Below are 16589 nucleotides of genomic sequence, written 5' to 3'. Positions count from 1 at the left end.
TTTGATGTGATTTTGCTTAAATCAAGTACAAATACAAAGAACATAAAGCACAAAAACTGGTCTTGTGCAAGGACACAATTGTGAAGTTCAATACCTAATTCCATTTAGCTCAATAGAGCCTTTGGCAATGAAAAGGTAAGTTGATGATGAATGAGTATGAAGCGATTTCACCTACTATAGCGTGCATATTATTACATTCATTTTCCTTTAGCAAAAAACCTCATAAAATTTTCAGTACACCTATCAGATAAAACGGTGGTCATTATTACGTTATTACCTCCTGCTGTGCAGTCAGAAATGACAACCTTATATAACTATTTCAACATCTGTGAAATACTTGTCACATGCTTATATATATATATATATATGTGGTCTCGCCCAATCTCATATTTGCATCATACACCAGAACTTGCTTCTGAATCTATGTATAGCACCATAAAGCTCTCAGCTACCCCCTCCATTTCTTTTCTAAACGTATCAAGGTCTCAATGCTTCACAGAACTCGAATTATCTTTTTCTGGCTGTCATTGTTGTTTACAGTGATTTGCTGTCACAACAAAGATGAAAAGCTTCAAGTAGTAGGATTCATAGAACATCGAGATTTCGCAGGAAGTAAAGTCAAAGTTAGCCAGACCTTCTCAGGTAAAATACTTCTGAGTCGAACATAAGTTATTTTTTAAATTTGGTGAAACAATACATAAAACTTATGCTATAGCTATTCCTAATGTCATGCATGCACTATGCAGGATTACATGTTACGATTGGTTGCAGATCTACAGATGGAAAGATTAGAACAATGGGATCTAGTGAAATCGACGAAGAAGAAAAATTTAGAGTATTTCTACCCCAGGAGACTGTCAAAGATGGAGTAATCAATAAAGACTGCTATGCACAAGTCCACAGTGCTTCAGATTCATCGTGCCCTTTAAGCCACAGCCAAAATCCCTCAAACATAAATTTCCGATACAAGAGTAAACACAAAAATACCATAAGCCACTCCCAGGTACTCAACTTCTCCCCCATTACTTGCACTTCTAAATTCTTGTGGCCATTCCACAAACCTAAATGGCTACCTATCCTACCACCACAAATTGAATATCGTCCTCCCCGACCCACGATCTTAACACCAAAATCTACATTGTCACCATCTTTTTCACCTTCTAGTCAACCCATTTCAACCTTTTCTCCACCATTACCACAGCCAGAAGATGTGCCACCAGCATTTAGTCCTGCATATGACGCTCCTCTTCCTGATAGTGATACCCCAGTTCCAGTATCCACGCACCTATCACCATTTCCATCACCAAAACATCTCCCACATAAAAATTACCCACCAGCATTTAGTTCTCCCCCGATTCCAAAATCAAAACAGCCATCATCACCAAAACTTAAAGACCTTTCTTCAGCTCCTGCTCCAAGTTATTACACTCCAGCAACCCCACTACCAGATGAGTCACTGCCACCAGGATCATCACCTCCCCACAATTTAGGCTTTTCTCCAGCTCCAACTCCAAATTTTGACACACCAGCATCCACACCACCCGAAGAAGCATTGCCATCACGCCTATCACCACCTCCTTTGGCTAACAACAATATTCCATTTCCACCCCATGTTCCAAGTTTTAGAATACCACAACCCCCACCAATTCCAACAGTCAACAGGCCATCTCCCCCTGCTTTATGAAGCTTCAAGTTTATATTTGAAATAGCCTCTTTCTCCTCCCAGACAAATTATTCGAAATAATGATTCTGCCTGCAGTGCAATCTCTTTAACCAACAAATTGTGAGCTTCTGCTACATTGTGGTGGTACATGCATCTACCACGAAATAAAGTTGAGAAACTTAATTATGTTTTCTAGGAACAAACATACGCGAGCTTTGGCTACTTATGTTACATTGTGATGTTGTAATAGTGTCTAGATATTTGAGGTAAGTACAGTACACTACATGAATGTACTGATGTGCTAAGTACTTGATATTTCTGTTGTTTTTTCAACGAGGCCTGCCTTTTCTAGCAAAATGCAATGTAATTAGATGGTGCTATGATGTTTAGTTTTTAACTATGTTATTGCCAGATTTTTAACTATGTTTAGTCATTAGATGAAATTTTAAGTAATACATGTTTCAGAAAAATAACTTAAGTTATTGGCATAATTTACTGTTATAAAATATGAAAAAGAGTACTCTATTCTATAAATATAATTTGACACACACACACACACAGCTCTTGTGCAGTAACATATACTTGTACAACATCTTTTAGCTATAATATTGGAAAGGGTAGGTTCAGACTGTGAATGAGCTAGTATGAAGCAGAATGACCTAACAGAGTTTGCATATTAAAACTTTCATCTCTTTTATAATGAAAAGCCTCATAAATTTTATCGTCCAGAGCGGTGCTCATTATTGCAACATTATGCCCTGTATACCAAAAGAAATGGCCCCATAGCTCTCCGACAATATAATTAGTTCAGTGTTTCAACATTTATGAAACACCGGTCAGATGTTTATATTTTTATGTTATATGGTCTCAACCATTGCATAAAATTGCCGCAAAGTTCTCTACTAGCAGTTAATTTTTTTTAAACACTTGATAGCCTCAATGACACTGTGTGGAAACTATCTTATTCGAGCTTTGTTTGCAGCGATTTACTGTCACAACAAGCACGAGATGCTTGAGGTAGTTGGATTCATAAAACAACCAGAATTCATAGAAAGTAAGCAGCCAGACCTCAGGAACCATACATTCATTTTAATATACCTTGCGTTGATTTGTTTTGAAATACGTGACACTTCAGTTAAAATGAATTACTTATAATAATCTCGTGCATGCATCATGCAGGTTTAATAGGTTGCAGGTCTAAAGATGGAAAGATTAAAACAATAGGGATCTAGTTTATTTAACAAACAAGGAAAGTTTCAAGTATTTCCTCCCCCATGAGACCGTAAGGAGACGGATTTATCAGAAAGGAGTTGTATGCAAGTCCACAATGCTTCAGATACATCATGCCCTATAGGAAATAAAGAAGAGCCCATTAACATAATCTTCCAATACAAAAGTAAAGAGACTAATACCATACATCACTCTGGCAAATTTATCTTTTCACCAATTAGTTGTACTTCTAAGTTTTTATGGACTTTCAACCACCCACAGTTTTGCACTGCAGTTATTTGCATATCCTTCCACACCACCACTAATCTTAACACCAAAAACTGCACCTGCACCAGATTTTTCGCCTTCCAACCATATTCAACACTTTCTCCTCCACTACCAGAAGATCTGCCTCCAGCTGTTACTGCTGCAAATAACAATCCTCCAGCTCCATTTAGGCACCCATTGCCGTTTCCATCACTTAAACATTATCCACCAGCAATATTTAGCACTCCTTCAATTCCAAAATCAAAACAGCCACTATTACCAAAACATATAGACTTTTCTCCAGCTCCAGCATCCCCGGTACAAGATAAGCCATCGTCATTACACCCGTAACCTAACGGAAACAAAGAGTTTTCATTAACGCCAGCTCAAGTGTCAATCCCTGATAACTCCTGCTGGCGGGGCCACTCCTTCGACGCCGTGCCGGGATTTTTCGCCGCTACGGGGTGTAGCTGTGATTGGGTTCCTACAAAACAACACCGGAAGGGGGTTGGGGTCTCGCGGCGCCTCCGGTGTGAGAGTAAGAACACACTTTTGGGGAAGATGAAAATAGATATGAATGCAGGGTGGCTGTGTGTATATGAGTGTGAGAGAGTGATTAACCCCAAAACCTCACCTTCTTGGGAATGTTCTGAGGATCCTCTGACACGTGTCCTGATTATTCCCATGATTGATGTGTGACAGTTGTCTCTATCATGTGCTTGGGTCAGTGTCTCACATGGGATTACTCAAGGTTGTTCTTGCGGGACTAGGTCAGTCATGACTGACAGTGTCCGGGCGTAGACTGATTTAGGATGCAGGACTAGTCCTTCCAGGAGATTCATGGAGTTAGGAGCCCGGGATCAGCCCTTCCAGGAGCTGTATGGAGTTAGGGGTTCAGGACTAGTACTTCCAGAAGCTATATGTACTATCATGTGCCCCCCACTCCCTTATGCAGATTTTCTGGATGGGGGAGTAAATTTGGGCTTGTTTGGAGTACATGAGGTTTTGATTGTTGTTTTTAGAAGAATTTGAGTTTTCCTTGCCCCCGGTCCGGATTGTGTTGAGTTCAGCCAATCAGGACTAAGGTTTGTTGTCCTTAGTAGAGTTTGAGCTTTTCTTGCCTCCCAGTCCGGATTGTGTTGAGTTCAGCCAATCAGCACTAAGGTTTTTTGTCCTTAGTAGAATTTGAGCTTTTCCTGCCCCCTAGTCCGGATTGTGTGGACTTCAGCGAATCAGGACTAAGGTTTGTTGTCCTTACTAGAGTTTGAGCTTTCTTGCCCCCCAGTCCGGATTGGGTTGAGTTCAGCTAATCAGGATTAAGGTTTGTTGTCTTTAGTAGAGTTTGAGCTTTTCTTGCCCCCCAGTCCGAATTGTGTTGAGTTCAGCGAATCAGGACTAAGGTTTGTTGTCCTTAGTAGAGTTTGAGCTTTCTTGCCCCCCAGTCTGGATTGGGTTGAGTTCAGTCAATCAGGACTAAGGTTTGTTGTCCTTAGTAGAGTTTGAGCTTTTCTTGCCCCTAGTCCGGATTGTGTTGAGATCAGCAAATCAGGACTAAGGTTTGTTGTCCTTAGTAAAGTTTGAGCTTTTCTTGCCCCCCAGTCCGGATTGCCTTGAGTTGAGTCGTCCGGGCCTGGAAGTTGAAACGGTTTTGGGAATTCCCCCCCCCAATGATTTGAATTGTAACAGTTGTCTTTTTTCAAAAGACGTGTTGTAATTAATGACTATTCATTAATCACTGTTTATGATGGATGGTCAGGATGGTGCCACGTGGAGTGGCTTTTTGACTTTCACGATGCCTATAAAAGGCGACCTTGCACTCTTTCTTTTCTTTTTTACCTTCTCTAAATTTCTCTCTTTGCTCTTCTCCTTATTTTCTTATTTTTCTTCGTTGTTCTTTCCATCGCCGCCGTTTGTTACAAAAGAGTTCTTGGAGGTTCGTTGTTGTTGCTTGGTCGTCCCCAACCGCTCTCTAATTTTTATCTTCGTAAGTCCCTATTTTGCTCTTTGTTTCATTCTTCGAGTTTGGTGTTGTATTGAATTCTTTGTTTGTGCTATTGTGTTCGGTTTTGGTTGAATGTTGTTGTATATATGTGTATGTATATTTGTTTGGGTTGTGTTTTCGTGTTTAATTTCGGTTGATAGTGTTTCTGCAATTAGGGTTTTTTGTTCGGGTCTGGACTTGGTTGTTTGGTCTGGACCGATACGTTTGTATTTGGTTTTTGCTGCTTTTGTGTTATTGTGATATTTGGGTCCGGAGTAATAGGCTAGGTTTAGGGTTTTATAGTCCGGAGTAGCTATTCTGTTTTTGGATTTTATTTTGGGTTTTGAGTTTACGGTCTCCGGACTTTTTGTATTTAATTTTAAATAAAACTGAAAATAGGATAGTCCGGACCATGTAGCTTTGAAGATAAATAAACTGTAGGGATTTAGACTAACATTTATCACTTGTTTTAGGTTTATGGTCCGGAATAAAGCTCGCGCAAAGTCCTACATTACTTGCTATCCGGGGCCGTATGGTTCAGATTTAGAGTCTTCTAGTGATTCTGAGCGGATTGAGAAGGGGAAGAAAGCGTCCACCTCAGACTCCGAAGCTATAACCAAGCTTTCTGTAGCTAGTATTTCTTCTAGGAAGGTGCCTTGCACTCCGGAGGGCTTATGGGTTGACACCCCGGGTTACTTCATCACCAAGAGCAATGAGATAGAGAACAACTTCTATTATAGAAGTATTAGGTCCGGGTACGCTAGGCAGCCCAGTGCGGGTCCGGGCCGTTACAATAAAGAGGAATTCGACCGAAAGTTTGCGGATAGTATAGTGGCCAAGGAGCATTATGAGTTGAAGGATGAGTACGCCGCTTTGGACCACGCGGCGCATGACTCATCAGTCCGGGCTGCTTTTCAGTTGGACCACCGGATTGAGTGGAGGTGGCCGGAACCGGATGAGCGGATTTATCATAGGCCGGCTGATGGGTTTGTTCCGGTGTGGTTGGAGCATCTCCGGTCTGGGTAGAATCCGCACTGGCATTTGTTCCTCAAACATTTGTGTAAGTATGAGTATAAGATGTCTTCGATGCAAATAACTCCGAATGGTATCAAATGGATGACCTGGTTTATTGCTTCCTGCAACCAATTCAAAGTTCAGCCCACTTTCAAGTTATGGCATCATATCTTCCACCTGGTCCGGTCTAGCTAGATGCCTTTGTATGAGCTTCGGCTCCGGGCTCCGGAGTGTGGTTATGGTGGCTCTTATAGGTCCATAATTCAACAGTCCTCCTTGAAGCACTGGAACGGAGAGCTAATTATGTTGAGGGGTTTAGATTTGCATTATCTCCCATATATCGCTGCTGATGGGGTCCGGATTCGGTTCCGTAGGGATGTACTCCGGGGAGATGCTATCCAGATGATTTTTGCTTTTTGCGAATGTCTAGGTTTCCAGATGACCCGTGACACTTTCATGATTCACAAGACTATGCATAGGCTAGGCTGTAAGCTATTTGGTTATGTGTCCGGACTACTTATATGATTTATGTCCGGACTGCTTATCTGCTTTATTTTGTTGTGGCTCTTTGTAGTTTTTTGACTTGTGTTTTTTGCTTTGTTTTCTGGCAGGCTTACCACATTATAATCCAGATATATCTTCTTCTGCATACAGTGAAGCACTTAAGGGTTTGGGCAAAGCTTTCAAGCTGCCGAAGAAAGCTGTTGTTGGTGGGTCCGGATCCAACGCTTCTGCGGAGGAGGGATCCCAGAGCAATGCTGTGTCAAAGCCGGAAGTTGATGTGACTGAGAGGGCTCCGGAGCAGGTTGTTGAGCCAGAAGTTGATGATGAATTTGAGAATCTTGAGGATCTCGAGCCTCTCGGGAAAGTTCCTGATGTTGAATCCGGACGGAAGAAGAGGCTCCGGACTCTTGGTTCCAAACTTCCCCGGAGTCAAAATTTTGATGCTGGTACTGGGTCCAGGGTGGATAGGGGGAAAGGTGTTGTGGAAGAACAACCTAAGAGATCCAGTCCGGAGCTTGAGCTTAAAGTTGCGCGATTTATGGCTGAGATACCTTCTCCGGAGGAGTGGAAGGAGATGAACCGCTCCAGATTCGATGCTACGATGAAGGAGTGTATTCGTATCTGGGGCCATGTATTGAATTTTTTGTTGAGTTCTGTTTATCTTTTATTCTTGCCTTGAGTATTTTTCTGAGGTTTGTATCTTATTTTTTGTAGCTTGGTGGTTATATGGCCGGAACTGCTTCCCTTGCATATAATGATTTGAAGAATGCTCGGACCTCCATATCTGATAAGGACACTGAGATTGGTCAGCTCCGGGATTAGATTATTATCAAGGATACTTCCTTGGCTGGACTAAATAAGCATCTTAATGATGTCACAACCCGGGCTGAGAATGCTGAGAAGGAGGCTGCGGATCTGAAATCCGAACTGGCTGAGCTCCGGAGGCAGATGTCTGCTGTTAGGCCAGAAGCTGAAGTTATTGATGCCTTTAAGAATTCTGAGGAGTATGATAGGGCTCTCACCAATGCTGGTGCTCCGGAGATTGCTCGTTGTCGGGTGGTCGCGGAGAGGCATATTAAGACCAATCCGGGGGCCGATTGGGACAACTTCGTTCAAGAATTTATAAAGGCGAAGGAGGATATAGAGCTTGGGCTTGGGAGCCGGAGCCGTTCGATGGTCCTTGCCCCAGTTTTCTTCCTCTTAATGCTCCGGAGTCTTGACTTCTTCTTATTTGTAACTTTGATGTTGCCTTAAGAATTTTAATACTTTGCTATTTGTAATATTCATACTTTGCTTCGGGATTATTCTAGTCCAGTTACTTTTTTAATGTTTGCTTTTGTTGCTGCTATTTTGCTTTGCTATTATAGTTTGTTTTTGCCTTAGAAAAACTTTTTCTAAGTTATAGTTTTGCTCTAGTCCTGGACTTATATCTTGTCCGGACTAGCGGTTGTTTACTTAAAAAATAAGTCTAAGTAAAAATGGGTGCTCTAATCCTGACTGATGGCTTGTCCGGACTAGTGGTTAGCTTTTTTACTTAGAAAATTAATTCTAAGTAAAAATGCTTGCTCTAGTCCTGACTGATAGCTTGTCCAGACTAGTGGTTTGTTTTTTTACTTGGGAAATTAATTCTTAGTAAAAATGGTTGCTCTAGTCCTGACTAATAGCTTGTTCGAATTAGTAGTTAGCTTTTTTACTTAGGAAATTAATTCTAAGTAAAAATGGTTGCTCTAGTCCTGACTAATAGCTTGTCCGGACTAGTGGTTTGCTTTTTTACTTTGAAAATTAATTCGTAGTAAAAATGGTTGCTCTAGTCCTGACTAATAGCTTGTCCGGACTATTGGTTAGCTTTTTACTTTGAAAATTGATTCTAAGTAAAAATGGTTGCTCTAGTCCTGACTAATATCTTGTCCGGACTAGTGGTTTGCTTTTTTACTTAGGAAATTGATTCTAAGTAAAAATGGTTGCTCTAATCCTGACTAATATCTTGTCCGGACTAGTGGTTTGGTTTTTTACTTAGGAACTTGATTGTAAGTAAAAATGGTTGCTCTAGTCCTGACTAATAGCTTGTCCGGACTAGTGGTTAGCTTTTTACTTTGAAAATTGATTCTAAGTTAAAATGGTTGCTCTAGTCCTGACTAATATCTTTTCCGGACTATTGGTTTGCTTTTTTACTTAGGAAATTGATTCTAAGTAAAAATGGTTGCTCTAGTCCTGACTAATATCTTGTCCGGACTAGTGGTTTGCTTTTTTACTTAGAAAATTGATTTTAAGTAAAAATGGTTGCTCTAGTCCTAACTAATAGCTTGTCCGGATTAGTGGTTTGCTTTTTTACTTTGAAAAACCGATTCTAAGTAAAAATGGTTGCTCTAGTCCTGACTAATAGCTTGTCCGGACTAGTATTTTGCTTTTTTACTTTGAAAAATAATTCTTAGTAATAATGGTTGCTCTAGTCCTGACTAATAGATTGCCAGGACTAGTGGTTAGCTTCGATAAATGTAAAGAGAAAATGATTTTCATTAATCATTCATACAAAATATATAGGAAAAAACAAGTTAGTTGCTTTCCATATTGGCTACAGGATTTTGATTGCTTTGTTTGTTCTCCTACTGGTAGAATTTTCTTAGCCTTAGTCCATGCTAAGTATTTGGGACTTCTGAGCCATCCATGTTCAGGAGTTTGTAGGTTCCTGGCCTCAGGACCTCTTTGACCTTGTATGGTCCTTCCCATTTGGGCATTAGCTTTCCAGTGTTTGTGGGATCTGATGCTTCTGTGTCTCGAAGGACTAAGTCTCCAGCTTGGAAGTTTTTGACTCTGGACTTCTTACTGAAGTGCTCTCTTGTTTTCTCCTTGTATTTTTCCATTTTTTCTACAGCTTGGTCCCGGACCTCATTAATTAACTTCATGTTTGTTCTAAGTCCTTCTTCATTTGCCTCTTCTTCAAAATTTATTGCTCTGTGAGAATGAGATCCCACTTCAATAGGAAGCATTGCTTCTGTGCCATAAGCTAATTTGAATCGAGTTTCTCCGGTGCTTGTCCTGGGGTTTGTCCTGTAGGACCATAGTACGCTTGGTAGTTCTTCTGGCCATTTTCTTTTCCTCTCTTTGAGTCTTTTTTTGATACCTCGGAGCAGGATTCTGTTGGTGACTTCTACTTGGCCATTTTCTTGGGGATATGTTACCGATGACTTTTTGTGCTTGATCCCGCGCTCCTGAAGGTAGGACTCGAATTCTGATCCGATGAATTGGGGTCCATTGTCTGATACTAGGACTCATGGTATCCCGAACCTCATCAAAATGTTGTCGATAAACTTTATGCTGTCTTTCTGATTGATTGTTCTCATTGCTTTCGCTTCAACCCATTTGGTCATGTAATCAATTGAGACTAACAAGTACCTGAGATCTCCTTTGGCCCGGGGAAAGGGTCCCGGGATGTCGATACCCCAGACAGCAAAGGGGATGGGTGACATGACTGAGGAGGGTAGGAATGGGCTGATCCGGGACACATTGCTGAAGAGTTGGCATTCCTTGCACTTTTTCATGAACTCTATTGCATCCTGATGAATAGTTGGCCAGTAGTAGCCTTGTCTTATGATCTTATGAGCTAGGGCCTTTGCAGACATATGATCTCCGCATATCCCTTCATGTACTTCGGCCAAACAGTACTTTGCTTTTTCTGGGCCGACATATTTCAGGATAGGAGATGAGAAAGTCCTGCGGTAGAGTAGTCCATCTTCGAGGAAGAACTTGACTGTTTTTGCTTTTAACCTTTGGGCTTTTCCTTTGTCCTCAGGGAGCTCTCCTTTCTCCAAGTAGTTGATGAAGGGAGTCATCCAGTTCTGGTTGCTTTCGATCTCCAAGATTTCTCCGGTTTCAATAGATGGTTTGTGGAGTTCTTCGAAGTAAACTGAGCAGTCCAGATCTGATGAGTTCCGGCCTAATTTGGATAGAATATCCACTTCTTCATTTTCTTCTCGACATATCTGAAGGACTTTATGGTTTGGTATTGAGGCTAAGTAACTTTGAACCAGTGCTTGGTACTTCGCCAGAGTAGGGTCCTTTGCTATGTATTCTCCATTTGTTTGATTGACCACTATCTGGGAGTCGCTGTAGATTTTTAAGTCCTGGACCCTCAGAGTCCAGGAGAGCTTTAGTCCTGCAATCAACGCCTCATATTCTGCCTGATTGTTTATTGCGGGGAAGCCGAAAGATATAGCTGTTTGAATCGTGAATCCTTTAGGACTTTTGAGTATGAGTCCGGCTCCCGACCTTTCGCTTGTTGAAGAACCATCTACTTTTAAGGTCTAGGCTCCCGAACTTACATCTTTTTCTGGCTCCGGATCCATGTTCATTGGTTCAGGCTCTGCTTCTGGGAAGTTGCATTCGATTATAAAATCTGTAAGTGCTTGAGCTTTAATGGCAGTCCTGGGAATGAAGCTTAAATTGAACTGGCTCAACTCCACAACCCAATTGACAAGTCTTCCCGAGACATATGGCTTGTGAATTATCTTTCTTAGGGGCTGATTTGTCACCACTCCGATTTCTCTTCCTTGGAAGTAGTGCCTGAGTTTTCTTGAAGTTGTGACCTATGCAAAGGCAAACTTCTCCAATCTTGGGTATCTTATTTTTGCGTCTTTGAGTACTTGCCTTATATAGTAAACTGGTTGCTGTTTTCCATTCTCTTCCCTGATTAGGGCAGCTCCTACGACTTGTGCTCCTGCTGACAAGTATAAGTAGAGAGGCTCTCCTGGCCGAGCTTTAGTTAGGACTGGTGGCTGAGAGAGGTATGACTTGATTTCCTCAAATGCCTTTTGGCACTCTGGACTCCAGTTCACCTCTTTCTTGTTGCTTGCTCCTTTGAGTAAATCAAAGAATGGTAAGCACCTTTCTGCTAGCTTGGAGACAAATCTCCTGAGTGCTACTAGGGATCCTGCTAGATTCTGCACATCTCTTTGGGTCCTAGCAGCCCTCATCTCTTGGATTGATTTTATTTTCTCCGTATTGGCTTCTATGCCTCTGTTGCTGATCATGAATCCTAGGAACTTGCCTGCTCCTACGCCAAAGGTACATTTCTACGGGTTCAGTTTGAGTTGGTTCTTCCTTAGGTTGTCAAAGCACTCCTTCAGATCTTCCACATGTCCTGGTATAGTTGTTGAAATTGGAAATCATGTCATCGATATAGCACTCCAAGTTCCTCCCAATCTGGGACTTGAATATCTTGTTCATGGCTCTCTGGTACGTTGATCCTGCGCTTGTCAGTCCGAAGGGAAGCATCACATAAGCATAGACTGCTCTGTGAGTTATGAATGCTATCTTAGGTATGTCATTCGGGTTCATCTTGAACTGGTTGTATCCGGAGAAGGCGTCCATGAAACTTAGCATGATGTGTCCGGACGTGGCATCTATCAGTTGATCAATATTTGGGAGAGGGTACGGGTCCTTTGGGCATGCATCATTCAGATCAGTGTAGTCCACGAACATTCTCCATTTGCCGTTAGACTTTTTCACCATAACAACATTCGTTAGCCACTCCGGATATTTGATTTCTTTGATGATTTTTGCTTTGAGTAGCTTCTCTACTTCTTCGCCTATGGCTTTTTGCCTCTCCGGGGCAAAAATCCTTCTCTTCTATTTGACTGGTTTTCTGTTGGGGTTGACGTCCAAGTTGTGCATTGCGATGGACTCATGTAGTCCGGGCATGTCTCTTGGACTCCAGGCAAAAACATCTTTGTACTCCCGGAGCAGGGACACTATTTTTTCTTTGAAGAACTCCTCGAGTCCTGACCCAACTTTTACCTTTTTGTTAGGACTGTTTTCATCAACCCGGACTACTTTTATTTCGACTGCAGCTTCGATTTTTGCTTGTTCTTTGTTTGAAACTATTTGATGAATTCGGGCTTCAGAGTTCTTCTTTAGATAGGAGTTCACTTGATCAGATTCTTTGGTTGCTTGCATGGTAGGACTAGCTTGGTCTAGGACCTGATTTTCCTTGTCGACTACCATGACTTGGTTGCTTGCCGGTCCTTCCGGACTTGTTATATTTGCTTCTTGCTCCGGACTTGACTCAATGAGTTGTATTTCTTTTGTGGTTTCTTCTCTTTACCGGGGTCGGTGCTTCTTCATGTTTTGTTGCTTGTGAAGGACTGTTGCCTTCCTTTTGTTGTCCTGGTGGGTTTCTGCCATGACTAACCCCTGGGTGTAGCATGTCTCAGCAACTCCATAATCTCCTTTTATTTCCCCAACTCCCGTCGGGGTTGGGAACTTGATCTTGAGATGGGAGATTGAAGTTATCGCTCGCATCATTGTTAAAGCTGATCTGCCAATGATTCCATTGTATGACGAATGAGCATTGATTACATAAAACTTGATGATATGAATCACTTGGTTAGGAGCAGTTCCAAAAATGACTGGTAGATATAAAGCTCCTTGAATCAGGACTAAGTTGTGTCCGAACCCATAGAGTGGGTCCTCCCGGCACTCATTTGAGCGGACGTTCCCTAAGTGCATTCGATCCACTGTGTGCTTGAAGAGAATATTCACTGAGGAACCATTGTCTATGAGCATTCTTCTTACTTCATTATCAAAGATGTCCAAAGTGACAACAAAGCTACATTGTGATGAGGGTTGACTTCTTCATAGTCCTTACTGCTGAAGGATAACACTAGGTCTGGGAGTGATTGGATTGAGAGCACTTCTTCGTCGAAGTCCGGGCTCCAAGGTGGGGAGTGGGAGCCTTCTAGGACTACGTTGACTACATTCTTTCCTCTTTTTTGCGCTTCCCCTCTGTTGTTGCTGTCCCGGACTAAGTACTTGTTCATATTTCCTTTCTTCACTTGGTCCTCAATGAAGTACTTGAATGATAAGCAATTTTCAGTCTTGTGGCCATGGGTTTCATGATAATCATATTGTCTATTGTAGGGCCTGCTCTCTGGAGGAGTTTGCATTGGCTTTGGAGGATAATACAAAGGCTTGTCTTTACCTCCTTCAAGATTTCCTTCCGGGTCATGTTGAGAGGAGTCCAGTCCGGCTCCTACTTTGGCTCTCGGTGTTGCTTCGCGGGTCCTGGATCACTCTTTGACTCCTGTTTAAGACCAAGTCTCTGAAAAACCGGAGTAGCTTGTCTTTCTTGGCTTTGTTGGTTTTGCTTGAACTTCTTATCTTAATGGTAACCCCCTTTCGGTCGGTCATCAGTGTTTTTGCTCCTGGACCCCCCATTCCGGGTCATCCTCATTGCCTGAAGCACATCTATTTTCTTTATGAATCTGGCAGCCATGGAGTAAGCTGCTACCAGACTTTGCAGCTCCTTATTGATTAGCTCCACGATATATCTCTCATTGTGCTCTGGATCCAAGTTTCTCCTGAAAATGCTCAAAGCTTCCCTCTCATACAAGCTCGAGACTTTGTTGATTGCTTCCTGAAACTGGCGCATGTATGCAAAGAGGGACTCATTGTCATGCTGCCGGATTGTCTCCAGGTGACACATATGCATAGGGACATGGATGCTGCGGGAGGGGATTCTGCTGAACCATCTTTGGGCCCCTCCCTTAAGAATTGAAGCGAAGAACCTTGATTTCATCAAGTCATTGTAGTAATATATCTGCGCTATCTGCTCAAAGTAGTTCAGGTGCTCCTCCGGGTCTTCTAGACCATCAAAGGAATCAAAGTTATAATGCTTGAAGTCCCGCTGCCGGGGAATGGCCTCTAAGGAGTGGCTGAAATGAGTTAATATTTCTCCAATTTCTACTCCTGAGTCTCTGTCCATCTTTCTTTGCAATTCATAGATCATATCTTTGAGGTCCTTCTACTTTTCTTCTTCTTCATCATCAGAAATCAGCTCCAGAGTAGGGTCTCTCCGGGTTCTCTTGCTCCTAGACTTGGCCAGTAGCTTCTCTTCTTCTAGCTGCATTATCTTTTGGATCTTTAGCTCAAGCTTTGCTTATTCCTCTTTCCTGATTTGCTCCCGCACCTCTGCCAACTTTCTCTTCTTAGCAACTTCTGTTTTTTTTTATTACCTTGATCTTTTTTGCTTTTCTTTCCCTTAGCTCCAATTCGGTCAAAGACAGATCTCTTAGATTGTTGGGAGTCCCTGGACTCCTCCGGTTCCTCCTCAAGTTCGGCTTCTTCCTGAAGCCGGGTTTGCTCCTTCCTGTAGAGCCTGGTTGCTTCTGCCAGTTCATCACTTGTAAGGTTGTCCATGTGCTCTTTGGCCACCGGGACATTGGTGTATTTGTATTGGTTTAGCTCAATAAGGCTTCTGGCGTCCCTGGCGTTTACAATTCTCTCCACGACGGGAGTGTGTTGTAATGGTTGCTCCTGGAACACTTCGGCTCCTGCATTAATGGCCTGGGAGTGGTCTGGCTCTAGACCTGAGCGCTAGCAGATGGTCTCCCAGAAGTATGCTTTCCTGGCGTTGCCATTTCTCAACAATACCAACAACAACTAACAACAATATGCTACAGAAAGTACTAATCTAAGGTTGCTTTTTGAAAATTGCAAAAACTACCCAGAATAACAACAAACACCAAAAATAGCTTCCTGGGAGTAGTTTAAACAATCTTCTGGGACTATTCAACAATGTTGTAGAACAAGTATAGCGGGGTTGTAGAACACAAAGGCAATATGCAAACTAAAGCAAAATTCGGGTTCTAAAATGATCGAAACTAACAATAGCACACACAAACGTGGCTTAAATCAATAAAACGGGGCTCACACAAATGGGGCCTAAAATAATGAGCACACACAAACGTGGCTTAAATCGACAACATTCATGTTTATGAGAGAGTTTGGTTGCTTGGGTTCTTACAAGTTAAATTAATGGACTCTTTTAAGAGCTTGCTGATGAAGGTGAATCCAGGGGTACTGAGACCCAAGGATGGAGAGCCCCTCCTTCTAGCGTCAAATGATAACTCCTGGTGGCGGGACTGCTCCTTCGACGACGTGCCTGGATCCTTCGCCGCTGTGGGTGTGACACTGTGGTGGGGTTCCTACAAAATAACACCGGAAGGGGGGTTGGGGTCCCGCGGCGCCTCCGGTGTGTGAGTAAGAACTCACTTTTAGGGAAGATGAAGATAGATATGAATGTAGGGTGGCTGTGTGTGTATATGAGTGTAAGACAGTGATTAACCCCAAAACCTCACCTTCTTGGGCTATTTATAGCCCAAGGATAGGATTTTGGGGTTGGTACCTTTAAATCGTAGCCATTGATTCTGGGAGCGGACGTCACCTGGCTGGAGTGGATGCTTCACACGTGTCAGCGCGGGATTGGCCGAGGAATGTTCTGAGGATCCTCTGACACATGCCCTGATTATTCCCATGATTGATGTGTGATAGTTGTCCCTATCATGTGCTTGGGCCAGTGTCTCACGTGCTGGGATTCCTCAAGGTTGTTCTTGCAGGACTGGGTCAGTCAGGACTGGCAGTGTCCGGGCTTAGACTGATTTAGGATGCAAGAGTAGTCCTTCCAGGAGCTTCATGGAGTTAGGAGCCCGGGACCAGCCCTTCGAGGAGCTGTATGGAGTTAGGGGTTCAGGACTAGTCCTTGCAGGAGCTATATGTAGTATCAATCCTCACTACCAGATGAGCCATTGCTAGTAGGCCCACAACCTAATGGCAATAAATTAAAGGCTTTTCTCCAGCTCCAGCTCCCGCTCCCAGTTCTGACGCAACAGTATCCCCACTACCAAATGAGCCACTGCCCTATCACCTAATCACAATGAAGACCTTTTTCCAGCTCCAGTTCCCGGTTATAAGAGACCAACATCCCCACTACAAGATGAGCCATTGCCTTTAGGCCCTTCACATAATGGCAATGTATCCTTCTCTCCAGCTCTCGGTCCGGCCTGGCCTCCTCACTACCCAATAAGTCGTTGCCCGCAGTACCAATAATTTTACCCCCGGCCCCATCTTCCAACTTCTATGCATGTTACAAGTTTTCGAATACCACAACCTCCACCA

At 42.7% G+C, this 16589-nt stretch overlaps 1 protein-coding gene across 1 annotated transcript; it reads left to right on the top strand.

Annotated features, from left to right (window-relative positions):
• Positions 1 to 371: 371 nt before the first annotated feature.
• On the top strand, positions 372 to 2086 carry LOC141670534 (uncharacterized). Its single transcript, XM_074476428.1, has 2 exons — positions 372 to 642; positions 747 to 2086. The coding sequence occupies exons 1-2, from the start codon at positions 489 to 491 to the stop codon at positions 1682 to 1684; spliced, it is 1092 nt and encodes a 363-aa protein (XP_074332529.1). The 5' UTR covers positions 372 to 488; the 3' UTR covers positions 1685 to 2086.
• The last annotated feature ends 14503 nt before the right edge of the window (positions 2087 to 16589 follow it).

This window comes from Apium graveolens, chromosome 7, assembly GCF_009905375.1.
Source record: "Apium graveolens cultivar Ventura chromosome 7, ASM990537v1, whole genome shotgun sequence".
NCBI classification, from domain to species: Eukaryota; Viridiplantae; Streptophyta; class Magnoliopsida; order Apiales; family Apiaceae; genus Apium; species Apium graveolens.
Note: the sequence above shows the minus strand (reverse complement) of the source record. Positions and strands in the feature narration are given on the sequence as shown.